Source organism: Lytechinus variegatus, chromosome 9 (assembly GCF_018143015.1).
Source record: "Lytechinus variegatus isolate NC3 chromosome 9, Lvar_3.0, whole genome shotgun sequence".
Taxonomy (NCBI): Eukaryota; Metazoa; Echinodermata; class Echinoidea; order Temnopleuroida; family Toxopneustidae; genus Lytechinus; species Lytechinus variegatus.
The window spans coordinates 24,717,791-24,731,642 of NC_054748.1; the positions used below are offsets into that span (position 1 = coordinate 24,717,791).

At 37.4% G+C, this 13,852-nt stretch overlaps 1 protein-coding gene across 1 annotated transcript; it reads left to right on the plus strand.

Annotated features, from left to right (window-relative positions):
* Positions 1-5,470: 5,470 nt before the first annotated feature.
* On the plus strand, positions 5,471-13,617 carry LOC121421726 (gamma-butyrobetaine dioxygenase-like). The gene is made up of 7 exons (XM_041616509.1): positions 5,471-5,751; positions 7,285-7,612; positions 9,204-9,505; positions 10,078-10,183; positions 11,174-11,373; positions 12,229-12,395; positions 13,345-13,617. The coding sequence occupies exons 1-7, from the start codon at positions 5,612-5,614 to the stop codon at positions 13,521-13,523; spliced, it is 1,422 nt and encodes a 473-aa protein (XP_041472443.1). The 5' UTR covers positions 5,471-5,611; the 3' UTR covers positions 13,524-13,617.
* The last annotated feature ends 235 nt before the right edge of the window (positions 13,618-13,852 follow it).

The following is a 13,852-nucleotide window of genomic DNA, read 5'->3' on the forward strand; positions in this document are numbered from 1 at the left end:
TCATGTGAATCACATCTCCGTGTAAAGCAGATATCATCAATAATGGCCTTAGTGTATGTGGAAGGGGCGCAGTGGCGCTCTATGAAGTGTTTTGGGCAAGGAAAAAAGTTAAAAAGGCAGAAAATATCTTCAAATCAATCTTCCTAGCTAATGTCCATGTGTTCTTGATGATTAACGTCTACTTTTATTCATATTACTATTTCCAAGTTCTGCGCAAATCACTTTTTACTATCTTTAAAGCATGTGGCGGTCACTCAAGAGGAAAGATTTTTCGACAGTTATAAAGAGAGAGAATATAGAAAGAGATCTGTACCAGCTTAAATTTGAAAAAAGCCTCATGATATTACAAATATAATTTTATTTGATACGCACTGTATGCATATATAATCCATATATACATATATATATATATATATATATATATATATATATATATATATATATATATATATATATATATATATATTCTTATTTCTGGAATCTATTCCGAGTTGCGATCTCAGTATAACCTTCCGCATGGTGGCAGCATTTACCAGTTTTGAGGGGGTTTCTTTACATTTTTCTTGAGTAGCAGCGGTGGGATTGTCTGCATTTCCTGCACAAAGAAATATTTTTGGGGATAAAATACATTAACATTATGTATACATACAACATTATGTATACATACATAATGTATGTATACATACATACATTATGTATGTATATATACATTATATATATATATATATATATATACACTGTAAAAAATGATGTGCTAATTTAGAACTTACAGTGCTTGTATAGTGACTGCACTACGAGTGCTGGTTTTCTAGTTTGAATTTGAATTAGAAAATCAGCACTCGTATAGTGCAGTCACTATACACGCACTTTAAGTGCTAAATTAACACTTCATTTTTTACAGTGTATATATATATATATATATATGTGTGTGTGTGTGTGTATATGTATATATGTATATATATATATATTACTCCTTTAAACTTTCTGAGAGTAACATTAGTTGATCGTGATTCCTCATCAAATATTATAAATAGATTAATTCAGCAGATACCTGAATGAATAACTGAAGAAACGGATAATATAACAAAGATACATACATACACACATACAGTACATTAATGAATTAGTAAAACAGTCACGGAAATACGTATACTGCGGAAAAAAATCTTACTCCTCCAGCACTCAACGAATAGACCAATGAACAAATGAAATGATAAGTAGACATCTAATTAGAGAAAACAGAAAATAGGGGTATAAATCTACCCCCCCCCCCATGAATCTGTTGACAGACTTGAGTAACTAATCAATTCTTATCACCGTCCATTGAATACATTGATTGTAGCTATCACAACAAATAGCTCATGTCCTTGAACATTGTTAATCCATTCCAATGGGTTACGATTGTTCTTGAAAGTGGCATTGATTTTTTTATAACACCAAGGTAACAGTTTATCTGTCGGGTCCCTTTTGTGTTTCAGAAATGCTAACTTAATAAGATAGGTCTTTCAGTTACAATGTTCGATAAAATGGACATCATATCTCTTTGTGAGCATTTCTTTAATTTCCAACCTCTTCAAACAAGATTAGGAGCAAAACTATCAACTATCTACATCTATATTTCACAGTCGTGAAAAACACGTATGTTCATGGGCATACGGATAGTGCAACTCACCTTTCAAAGAAATCAATACATATATATATACATAAAATCATATATGTATATATCTTTTTCTTCTTCATTTGGTAGAATACTGAAATAAAGCAAGGTATTTTTTAAATCGATTCTTTAATATGACTTCAAAACAAATTCTTCCATATTTTATGGAAATGCTTTCACTGTGTGTTTGATTCATTTTCATTCAATGCATGTCTTTAATTTCCTTTAGCAATTGTCTAGACCGCTGACGAAGCCAATATGGGCAACAGATCAAATCGAATAATAAAAAAGAATAGGTGAATACATGTTCAAAATAAGTATTTCAAAGTGGTAGAAGTTTCTCAGCTCGTAATCTTATAAAACGCCGAGCCGCGCTGGTTTAAGGAGCTGCCAATAAAACTGTATATTTGCAAACAAACCGCAGTCTGTCGAAACATGTGCTTTAGGTCATTTACTCACTTGACAATCTGGTTATGACTGGTTCGGTGTAGGTAAAGTATTCATAATCTTCCTTGTTGGCTTCAAATGTTGCATACAACTGCCGTATCAAGTTATCAAATGTGTCAATATTATTTTGATATGATTGTCTCTATACGACTTCTACTAAAGCGTGTATGGTGTTGTTTTATGCCCAATAAAAGGTCTGTATACTAGCCCTCTGTAATATTTTTAAATGGTTCGAGGTTCTTGAACAATGAATAATGACACCAGACGGGAACTTCAGTTTTTAAAATGTTTTCATAATTGACAGATCAACATATTCTGATTTCGAATCATTTTTCTACCTGTAAAATCAATCAATATTTTGACCCTTTTATGCAATACTTCTGATGCTCAAGTATTATGATTGTTGCATTAAGTATTTTACATGTTTTGTGATATGACTTATAATTCCATGTGTTGTATTTCTATCTATTCAGGAGTACCGAATATAGATCTTGTATATCATTGCTAGATTCCTGTTACCCTCATTGAATATTTCACATGATTAAAATGAATGATAATTATATTTAAAAAAAATAGATTTAGATTTATTTATTTATTTCCGTTCAAACAAAAGATATAATCCAAGTACAGTGTAAATACATGTTCAAACTAATACATACAGTTTTATAACATTTCATAACAAATATTGAAGATAAAATTATCTGAACGGAGGGACTTGCCAAGAAAAGCAGAGCTTGTAAAAAAGTGGGAAAAGAGAAAATATTTATGGCAAAAGTATTTGTCCGAAATCGAAACCATATTATTACACGTATTATTTTTGAAATTAAATTCACTCTCGATTTGTATGAAAAATATCATTCGAATAGAATAAATGATTATTTGAAAATATACCCATGCAGGTGGAAAGAGTCGAAAGATTTCTGACCAAAATATTTGTTTGTTATTAAAACAATAAGAGTTATATTGCATTTTTTTTAACAATTTAATTAGATCTAAATTCATTTTCGATTTGTATTCAATACCCACAAAATAAACAGCTAATTTTAACCATTCCTGGTCTCAAATGCTGCAATCATCTGCATTCAACTAAACAACATAATGTTTTTACCTCTTTCATAATGTTTGTACCTTCTTTTCTTCTGACTTTCTGCTCCACTCCTTCCCTTCACTCTCCCTCTCTCTCTCTCTATCTGCATCCCCTCCTTCCCATCTCTCTCTCACAACACAAGTAGTTTTCAATACCTTACTTTATCCGTATTATTCATTTTGTAATTATCTGCGTTATTGTTTGAATATTTTTGTGTCTTTATTACCTTGTGAATTCATCGCAATTCGGCCTAAGCCGCGATTATGTATTGATTTTTATCAATAAACCATTTTATCTAAAACCTGTATTGTTTCTCTATTAAAGACATGTCAACTACGACTGATTAACCTAGACGTAAAATGCATCCTAAGTAATTAGTTATACGTGTTATATGCCAGCTTGGCGTTTACCAGCAAAATGCTGTCCTGCCGAGTTCCTAACGGGAGTTACCATAAACAGAAATAGAAACAGAAACCGGTTCGCATGTTAAACAAACATCAGGACATCGATTGGGGGTCACGTTGCAATGTCAATATTATTTACAATCCCTCGACGCTGATTGGTCCATCAGGACACACCCCTCCTTATCCAAAACTGCTGACGAAACAAAGGTTGGTTAATTTCGGGTTGGAGCAAATAATGAGATGGATAAACAATAAAAAAATGTCCTTTGTGAGCTAACTTAAAGCCAAGACCACGCCAGCCAAAAATAAGCCATTTCATTTTTTTTCCTTTTAGTAGTGGTCTTTATAAGTGGGGGTGTCGTGGGGCAGTGGTTATGACTTTCGTCTTTCAATCTGAGGGACGTGGGTTTGATTCCAATCCATGGCGTGTTTTCTTTCAGCAAGAAATTTACCCACATTGTGCTGCACTCAGCCCAGGTGAGGTGAATGAGAACCCTGTAGAAAGTAATTCCTCGAACGCTTGAGCGCGGCGTATAGTGGCAGCACAGCTAAAGCTAATATCTATCAAAATACCGGTAGACTCGCAGCTTAAAGTGGCCAATCGACCATATCTCAGCACTTCTTATATTTTACTGTTTGATTGTACTAAATCCTTTGGAATCTTTCCATCTTAAACATTTACAAGCAATAAATGAATTTGCAGTCCTATTTTGTTTTTCTTCAATATCAGTAAAAACAATCGTGTCAAATATGTAAAATGTAAAAGACATACCAGAGCCCTATTGTTTAGACTGTACCGACACCTTTCAAGTATTAGCATCTTATTTACTATCAATCCAGACATCCAGTTCAAATTACACAATCATGAGATTCCAAAATTCCGGAGTCTGTCTCTTTAAGCAAAAATAGAATTTCAGCCATCACGGCACGGGTGTTACCATGGTTTTGGCACATTTTGGTAAATTGCACATTTTAATAGCACACAGTTCTCCTTCTTCAACTTCTTTTGCTGAGCAAAATACAAACGTTCTCTTTAAGTAGGTCAACTGCGTTCACCGTGGCAAGGCGCCCTCGTCGATGAGATCGAGTGCATCTCCTTAAGAAAACTGCTGACGCCATAAACATGATTATCCACCTTAATGAGATGGTGTAAAATGTGTTTTGCTTTTCAAATATTGCGACATATTCTATAAAGGGCCCTGCAAAAATTATTCCGCTGGTTTTAGCAATTCGAGCGCCGAGCCGGAAAGACAAAAGTCTTTAGACGATTTTTCCAAATTTAAGCAAACTTGTCCGGTTTCACGAAAAGTTTAATCAGGTAATGTTTTATCTGATTTTCTTTTTTCATCTTGTTTTCCATTGGGTATTCTTTCATTATCATTATTCAAGTGTTATCTAATGAATAACTGTATTCTGTGCTTCACTTTGTGGTAAAACCACTCTCAAAATTTTCAGATCAGAGTGTTCTGGTTCATTCTTTTGTCATATTCTGTTATTATTGGGCTCATAGTTTGATTTCTTGTAATTAATACCTCAAAATTTATATAGGACTATATATCCAGATCATCTATACGAACTATAAATGGCATTTCCATACGTTCGTAGTTACCGTACGGATTGTTGTTGCTGCTTATACGTTTGGTTATTTCTGTTTGAAATTCCTGATCTATAACTATGTTCTGTATTAATGTCCGATACTTTTACCTCGTCATGTTGTGTTTTTTATATCTTTTTACACTGATACGAGAATGAATCAAATCTAAACGTGAAACTAAATCTTACCCTCACGGAAAATAATCACTTAATGATAGGTTTTGAGTATGATTGATATAATTTCATATGTTTTATTTATGTCATCCCTACTCTCCAGGCTCTACACTCCATTCAAAGTAATTTGCAGTGACGCCACCCGAGACCCGACTATCTTCAAGGACTTTTTTCGCAGCAACCAGCTTTTCGCTTCCCGCCGTTTCTTTTCCCGCGTGAAAGTTTCTCGAAGACCCGCTTAAAATTTCAATGGCACTTTCAACACTCCGTTCCGCCGCATCTCGCTTAACCCTCTCATCCTCGCTCCGAAGTGTATTACCGCGTGCACAGGTGACCGCATCGGCGGCAGTTGTCACGAGCACGCCGTTACAGCAACCTCGGTGGAAATGGTGAGTAAATCAGAAGACAGTAATACGAATCATTCGAAGATAGAGAGAGAAATTGATTCATTTCCAATCAATTCTCTGACAAATAATTACAATACACGTCAACGTAATCTTATCCTACGTCCTAATAATGTAATAAGTAATGTTTCCTTGAGTTCTTTTATAACAACTTGTATCAAGAAACTCAACCAGTAACCTGCTGATATTAGGAACTGTAATAATAATGATAATACTAGTAATAATAATAAAATAATGATAATAACGGCATATTTACCCAGGGTAGCGACTTCAGTTCCGAAAACTGCTCTCCCAGCGGGCCCTGCTATTATTATTACCCGGCTAAGCTAGGTTACCGATTCAAACTGCCAAACTCTTTACCAGTTTCAGTGACAATTTTTAAAACTATATCTCTTTGACAATGTGAGTTAATTCCAGTTCAAATTATGAGTTATTTCATAGTTGGCCAGCCTAGACAGGTGTATGTGTTTGTGGGTGTGTGAGAGGGTGGTTGGGGAGGGTGTGTGTGTTGTGTGCATGTTCGCTTTTCTTTGTTTGATGTACATATGGGTAGTTTGCCATCTTTGGTTATTATGCATAAGTCATTAAGTGTAGGGCGCCAGTCACAACCTTTACTTCTTGGGGGGTCTTAAAAAAAATTATAATGTGTTTTGATCTGATCATTGATCTTCGATTGTTCTCATCTATCTGTTTTTTTTTCTAAATTAAACTTGAAACTTGAACTTGAGGAAGATAGAGAGATACGGGCAGCGGCGTACCAAGGATTTCACAAAAGGGTGGCAACATTTTTGGAGGATATTTTGTCCGCGAAAAAAATTGACATGCCAAAAGGAAAAAAGTTCTTCAAGTTCAAAAGAGGGGGCACACGTCTGTTTTCATGCATTTTTACAATTCAAATGATTGATTTTGTTTCTCAGAAAGTGGGGGCACGTCCCCTGGATCAGTTGTGACTCGTCAGGGGGGGGGCAGTCTGTCCCCTGCCCCCCCCCCTTAGGTACGCAAGTAGATACGGGATGGTATGAGGGAGGGAATGTGGTAAGATGCAAAATAAAGAGGGGTAGATATGGAGAGTAAAATAGAGAGCGTCTGAGATAAAACAGTGATGACTGTCGTGAACGTTTTTAATGATATTCGAACTGCTGTACTTTTCCCACTTGAATGTAGAGTTATTGTTAAAGATAAAATGCATTATGTTGACAATGCTGCTCTCTTGTTTGTACTATTGAATGAATAAAAAAAATTCCTGCCTTCTTATATCATATCATTTTAACTTACCTCGCCTTATCTTACCCGATGTTATCTTAGCTTAGCTTATCTTATCTCATCTAAGGTACATTTTCAAGTCACAAACAAAATATTGCGACAACAATGGCGACACAGCTTGCTGAATAATGCTGTCGTATTGTCTAATTGCCAATTTTCAAATGTTTGAACATATTTTTGTTTCATGTCATTTCTTGCTACCTCCATTCCATTAATCCGATGTGATTTTATAAATAAATCCATCTGGTATTGCAGCACGGACTGTGGGAAGAACTGCGGCCTTTGCAATAAAGTATCCACCTTCAAGCCGGTCGTCAGACACGCCCACGCACAGCCGAAGACCGCCACCACGACCGCTGATGAGATATCCACCATAGCGCGCAACCCCGACAAGGATTGGTTCGAGATCACGTGGAAAGATGGCTTCAAAGGGAAGTACCCTTACGTGTGGCTACGGGACAACTGCCGCTGCCCGGATTGCTACTACCCGAGTTGCCACCAGAGGTCGATGCTGATGTACAACATGGATCCCAATGTCAAGCCGGTGACGGAAGAACTTAAGGATGGCGGAAGACTCTTCGAGGTAATAAGACTTTAACTCTTGTGATCAAGTTTGTGGAAGGTATTAGGGCGTGGTGTATGCACTGTTAAAAAAACCCTGATTTTACAGAAAAAAAAGAAGATTTTGCAGAAAGCAATACCAGAATCATTCTTTAAATTCATGAAACAGGAATTTTTCTGCATTTTAACAGAAAAGGGGAAAAGAGTGTTTTATTTAAGCAAATTTGTAAGATTACACACACCAAATACCAATTTCCTGTAAGATTACGCAATCTGGTAAGATTACAGGTGTTCTCGAGACTCTGCTGCAGGAACTTCTTTTAGTTTAGGGATAAATGTGGGTAACGATTCCGAACTATCAGAGAAGAGTTGGTATCATTGGGCGTGTAGATTGGGAAAAGGGCACGAAATAATGGTAAATGCTTGCTCGCTTCGCTCACACACAGCTTTCTTTTTAAGGCAATTTTATCTAACCGCCAGATTTCGCCCGTCAAAAATTTTAGCTCAATGCGCCACCGATTAGTATGTTTCAGAAAACATCGGTACACCAATAGAGAATGATCATTTACAACTCACCTTATTCTACTGATCACAACTGATTATTATTTTGAAAGACGTAGGTACCCCACCTTGGTCCTGTATTAAATTAGTTTTGCCAACCTTCTTTAATCTACAAATAGCTCTTGACATTTAACAATCAAATATATGTAAAGTGGCGCCTTTCTTAATTAAACGAAACACAGAGTAATTGACAAATCGAAGGCTTGGTGTCTTGTTTCAAGTTTGACAAAATAATAATTTAGGATCGAGAGCTGTAGACGGAATGAATAGTCAATATTCCACCATGAGAGCTCCACAATAAATGGATCATCATTTTTCTTACGAAGGAACATGCATGAATAAACAATAGATATACAGATTCTATTTCATAAGTGTAAAACATACTAAAACAAGACAAAACTCGGCCAAGCTAATAAAATTCTTTACATACTGGCGCAAAATTAGAAATAATTGAAATGAGTGGAGAGGTCTATTGAAATGCATAGCTTGTTGAAATGATATGACTCTGAATATCGTGTGTATCCATACATTCGTGATAATGCCTACACTGTTAGAAATTTTATAACCTTGCCTGTCACGTATTTGAAACCTTTTAAGGTTTTAAAGAAGTAGAAAAAGCTTCTTCACCGTTCTTTTTTTCTACGCCATTATCAAGACAATACTAATGATGGACTACCAGTCACAATGAAATAATGTTTAAGAGTTTTTTAAAATCATACTCATTTAGCGCGAGCTGCTGGCCATCAGGGCCGAATATCCCAATTCACAACAACAGCAAAAACAAACCTGTATATGCTACAAGTGGGCGGCATACAATATAACGCCATGGTGCTACCAGGATTCTTCAAAGGTTCTTTATACAACTAATGAGGTTCTTGACATCATCAAGAGCCCCATAGGTTGCATAAAGAACCTTTAAGCTTCTTGTTGTAGAACAAGGAAGGACATTTCAGAATCCTTTTCTGTTTTAAAGAACATTTCAAGGTTCAGTATCGGAAAATTTAATCTAAGAGTAATTTAGATATACCTTATTATGAAACTTCATTGAGCAGGTCAAGTGGACGGACGATCACGTGAGCCCCTACCCCGCAGAATGGCTAAAGATGCATAGATTCGACAAGACCGACTTTGACGTCGTCCGCAAGATCAAGAAAGTCTCGTGGGGGTCAGAGTTCACCGAGAAGATTCCTTCCTTTGACTACAAGGACGTCATCAACGAAGACCAGGCCCTGTATGGCTGGATGGAAAGCTTGGTCAAGTGGGGCCTGGTCCTGGTTAGGAACGCTCCACACGATGACATGAATGTCCAGAACATCTGCGACAGGGTTGGCTACGAGCGTTTCACCTGTTACGGGTGAGTACTGTCCTTTCATTTTCTTCCGCCGTTCCTTTGAATAAAATCCCAAATATCTTCGATAACATATGTAACCCCCGCTGTAAACATTGTTAATGAATTTAACAGTTTGGTGACAATACATTATTTTGTGAGTTTTAGGGTTTTGAACAGATACCACATCTATCCAGGATTAAAGATTATTCAACATTACACTATAAATGGATATCAGAAGTTTAGCCTACGTGGGAGGGGCGAGGATTAATTCATAGGTTGGCCGAGGGCAGGAAGACCTTTTAAGGTATCGTCATCCCCCTCCCTCACCCCGATTTTTATTCTTAAAAAAAAACTGTCAGTTGGATACCAAATGTCTCCCCCTTTCCGTCCATGTCTGTATATTATACTATAACTGTCCGTTTGGGATGACAGTTAACTCACATAGGGCATATTTTGTCCATTTCGAAAAGATTGGTGATTACAGGTCAAGTCTAACACAGTAGCAAGTTAAACTGGACAATATTACTGATATAAACCATAACTATTCAAAAAACCATCGTCTTATATTGTTCTCTGTTGTGTGAATATTATGATAGATCGGACTTCAGAGTGGAGAACATCTTTGAATCGAGTAGTCTGGGATTCACCACTGCTGCTCTTGGGCTCCATCTGGACTTGCCCTACTATGATTACCGCCCCGGAGTAAGTTAGCACTCCATACTCGTCTGTCCGTTGTAATCAGTTTATTTGAAATAGTCGCTGGTCGATATCAGTCCCTCTACATAAAAATCAGTTATGAATAAATTACCAAGAATGATAAAAAAAACATTCCCTTGTTCATATTTTAATTTTTTTACAATAGTTCCTTCAAAAGGAGGCAAACAATGAGGGAACATTTTCATAAAAAACGTAATCGATGTATAGTAATATTTGCTTTTGTAAAAAAAAAATCATGAATATTAACATTCATCCTTATAATAATCCCCATCTTTCATGTAATAAGCATTGAATATTCAGGCTATTGAATTAATAGATAAAGAAAAGATTGACTGAATGCTGAAATTGTTAGAGAAAGAAAGTGGATATTTGGATATAAATGAAGCTTCATCAATACAAGTTAGATTGCAGATTTATTAATGGCATATTATAGTAATTTATTCCTGACTATTTTGGATACGACCTAGGAACACTCAGTATCGATACCAATTTGACCATCTTAGTGTTTGGAACATTCCTTTAGCCTTAGCATATATATCAATCGTATATTATTTTTAACTTGTAATTGCTTTCTTTGTTTTTTTTATCAACCTTCAAATCACATCAGCGCAGAAGTTTTTTAACAGATACAGCCTTTTGACTAATAAAAGAAATCTCATTTCGAAAAAAAATGTTACCAGATTAGCCAAAATTCTTTCCAAACAGATGACGAATAAATCTCTTGATGCCAGGCTTCTTCTCTACTGGAATCATTGTGCTCTAAATGAAACCATGCTGAAACATGTTGTTGTAGCTCTAGATGTCACTTCAATTCCGTGCTTGGACATGCTGCAGAAAAAGTGAGGGCGCTGTTCATCCTCTAGGGATCCACGACCAGTCAGTCGGTTTACAGATCTACCAAGAGGATAAATATTCGATCGTAATTGAAAGTAGTAACCTTATTCCTCGGAGCCTACGGTTTTATCCCAATCACAGGTTCAATTCCTGCACTGCTTGCGCCAGTGCGAGGTAAAAGGCGGCGAAAGTCAGTTCGTTGATGCCAAACGAGTTGCAGAGACGCTCAAGGCGGAGGAACCGGAGTGGTACGAGTACATGACCAAGGTCAAACTTGACTTCCGTCTCCTCGGGATCGACTATATCGACTCGCATCTTCAACATGCAAGGAACTTGATAGAGTGAGAAAAACCTTTTCATATTGCCATTTCTTTCGATTTCTCCAAAAAAGGTCACAAAAGGGGAACACAGCAGCGACGGGCGAACGGTGCCTCGAAAAGCTGCCCTCCCTGGTTGTGACGCTGGCATGACATAAAACTGTGTAACCATATCGCTTATTCTCTTGAAATTCATGACGCATAAATGCTTTTCAGGTACAGATTCCGGAGAAACACTTAACTTGATCAATTTGTGAAATGGTTAGGAGGTGGGTATGTCTGGACTTAAAAAAAAACCCTCCACTTACCATAACGCTTGCTTGCATTCTTTCAAAAATAATGAAAATTAGGCATGGATCTTCTCAAGGACTACCTTGACCATCTTGCAATCAACAAGTTTTCGATGGGTCCATTTCATATGCAACAAACTAGCGTTTACTTACGTATTCCAGTATGAGCATCACGCATTTACTTTCAGGATCCTCCTCTGGAATACCGGCCAAGCCAGGTGGAAGTATGCCATGATTCATCGGACGGGTCTTGTTCTTCTGTTAGATGTGTCGTCAGGTTGGATGCTGATTAGCTACCGACATTTTTTTAAAGCTAGGCCATGCTTGGAATACGTTTGTAAAAACTGGTCACATTCTACCTTACGTCAATCAATCCCAAATGAAACTTTGACCAATCTGTTACCAGTCTTCCATTGAACATTCTTTTAATTATCTCAATAACCTTGAACAGTCAGTCCTTTTGTTCACAATCCAAAGATGAACCAGTTATGTTGTATATGAAATGGACCTACGAACACGGTCAACAAAGACATCGGAATCTGTCGGTTTGGGAAATTTGTTAAACATTATTTTCTTCATTTTACCATAGACTTGATGAAAACGGCGACTTCAGTACCCTGGCCTACAATGACCAAACTCGATCACCTTACATGAATGTCCCCGTGGAAGAAGTAAGCAAGATCTACAAAGCTTTGAAGAAGTTCAACGACTTCCTCTACAGAAAGGAGAATTTCATCGACTACAAACTCCAGCCAGGTAAGAAGATGATGTTATAGATTATTATTTTTCCCTAGAATAAATGGGCGTATAAAGGGGAGGCTCCACGGGGGAATAGGAGGCAACCACCATCTGTATTAAGTTTCGAGCAGTGAAAAGAAAAACAAGAGAAATGACGGAAAGGGGAGACAGAAGAGAATCAAATAGAGAGCTCTCGACTGAGTCATGCCACACTATCACACAAAGAGGACAAATTAATGATGTCGCATTTTGTCTGATCCAGCCCTCCCCCTCTCCCCCACCAGCCTCCAATCGAAATACCCTCCAGCTGGGACTCCATTGCGCCGCCACTGCATGTAGAGCGTTTAGTGTGTCGACCTGTACTTGACAGTCATCAGATGAATTTACACGGGATCTAGTGACTTTATGCAGTTGGTGGGTGGGGGTATGAGGTTGAGTTGTAACATGGGACTGGGTAGGAGTGCATGGTGTGTTTGTGAGTGGGTATGGTGTGAGTTTGGGTGTGTGTGTGTGTCTTAGAAGGATGAGTGGGTGCATACGTGGACATAGGGCGAACCGGTTTCATGTGAGAAGATTCTGTGAATCATGAGTGTGTTTATTGAGAAAGGTGGGTGAGTGTGTGTGGGAATGACTGAGAAATTGTTGAGGATGTGTGTATGTCGATGATGGGTAAGAATTAAAATGTGAGGTTTTGTACATGGATGTGTGCAAATGTGAAGAATGTGTAGTAGAAGCCTATTTGCGGTGGGATGATGCCGTCGTTGTGTGGTTGAGGGTGTGTTTGTGTATTTGGGTGTGTGTGTGTATAGTGGGTGGGTTGTAATGTATGTGAAGGATGGTCGAGTTGAGCGTTTTTTAGTTCCAGGACAAATACTAAATGAAAAAAAAATGCAGGTTGTTGACCGGAATGGGTTGACATTCGCGAAACGGTTTTAAAAGTTATTATATCTATTTTTCCTTTAATTAGGTGAAATCGTCGCCTTCGACAACAACCGCGTGATGCACGGACGCAGCGCGTACACTGTCAAGTTCGTCGACGGCGAGGACCATTCCAGACTTCTGATTGGTGGATTCCTAGACTGGGATGAAATCCATTCACGCATGCGCCTTGTCGATGAGCGCATGCACGGCACACCGAGGCTGTGAAGCTGTTGGTCATAACGATTTAGAAGTGTGAGAAGAAGTAATAACTACTGTCGACAAAATATTAATATATTTCTCCGTTCTTTCCTTTCATGGAAATCTTAATCCTGAAATCAACTTATCTATTTTTCGAATACTGACACGCACTTTGTACAACCCTTGCTGACTCGTACAATTAGACTTACTGCCGAAAGCATGTAACTAATGTATACATTGAATTAATTCAATCCAAATTTTGTTAGCCACCTTCTGAGTCTTTTCAAATCCTGGAATACATTGTGCATCCCTTGCTGACTCGTACAATATTAGGTTTGCTACCGAAAGCATAAATT

Coding starts and splice junctions, on each gene's coding strand:
- LOC121421726 (XM_041616509.1), top strand. CDS start 5,612: ATGGCACTTTCAACACTCCGTTCCGCCGCATCTCGCTTAACCCTCTCA. Junction 5,752..7,284: donor CAGCAACCTCGGTGGAAATG/GTGAGTAAATCA, acceptor CTGGTATTGCAG/CACGGACTGTGGGAAGAACT. Junction 11,374..12,228: donor CATGCAAGGAACTTGATAGA/GTGAGAAAAACC, acceptor ATTTTACCATAG/ACTTGATGAAAACGGCGACT.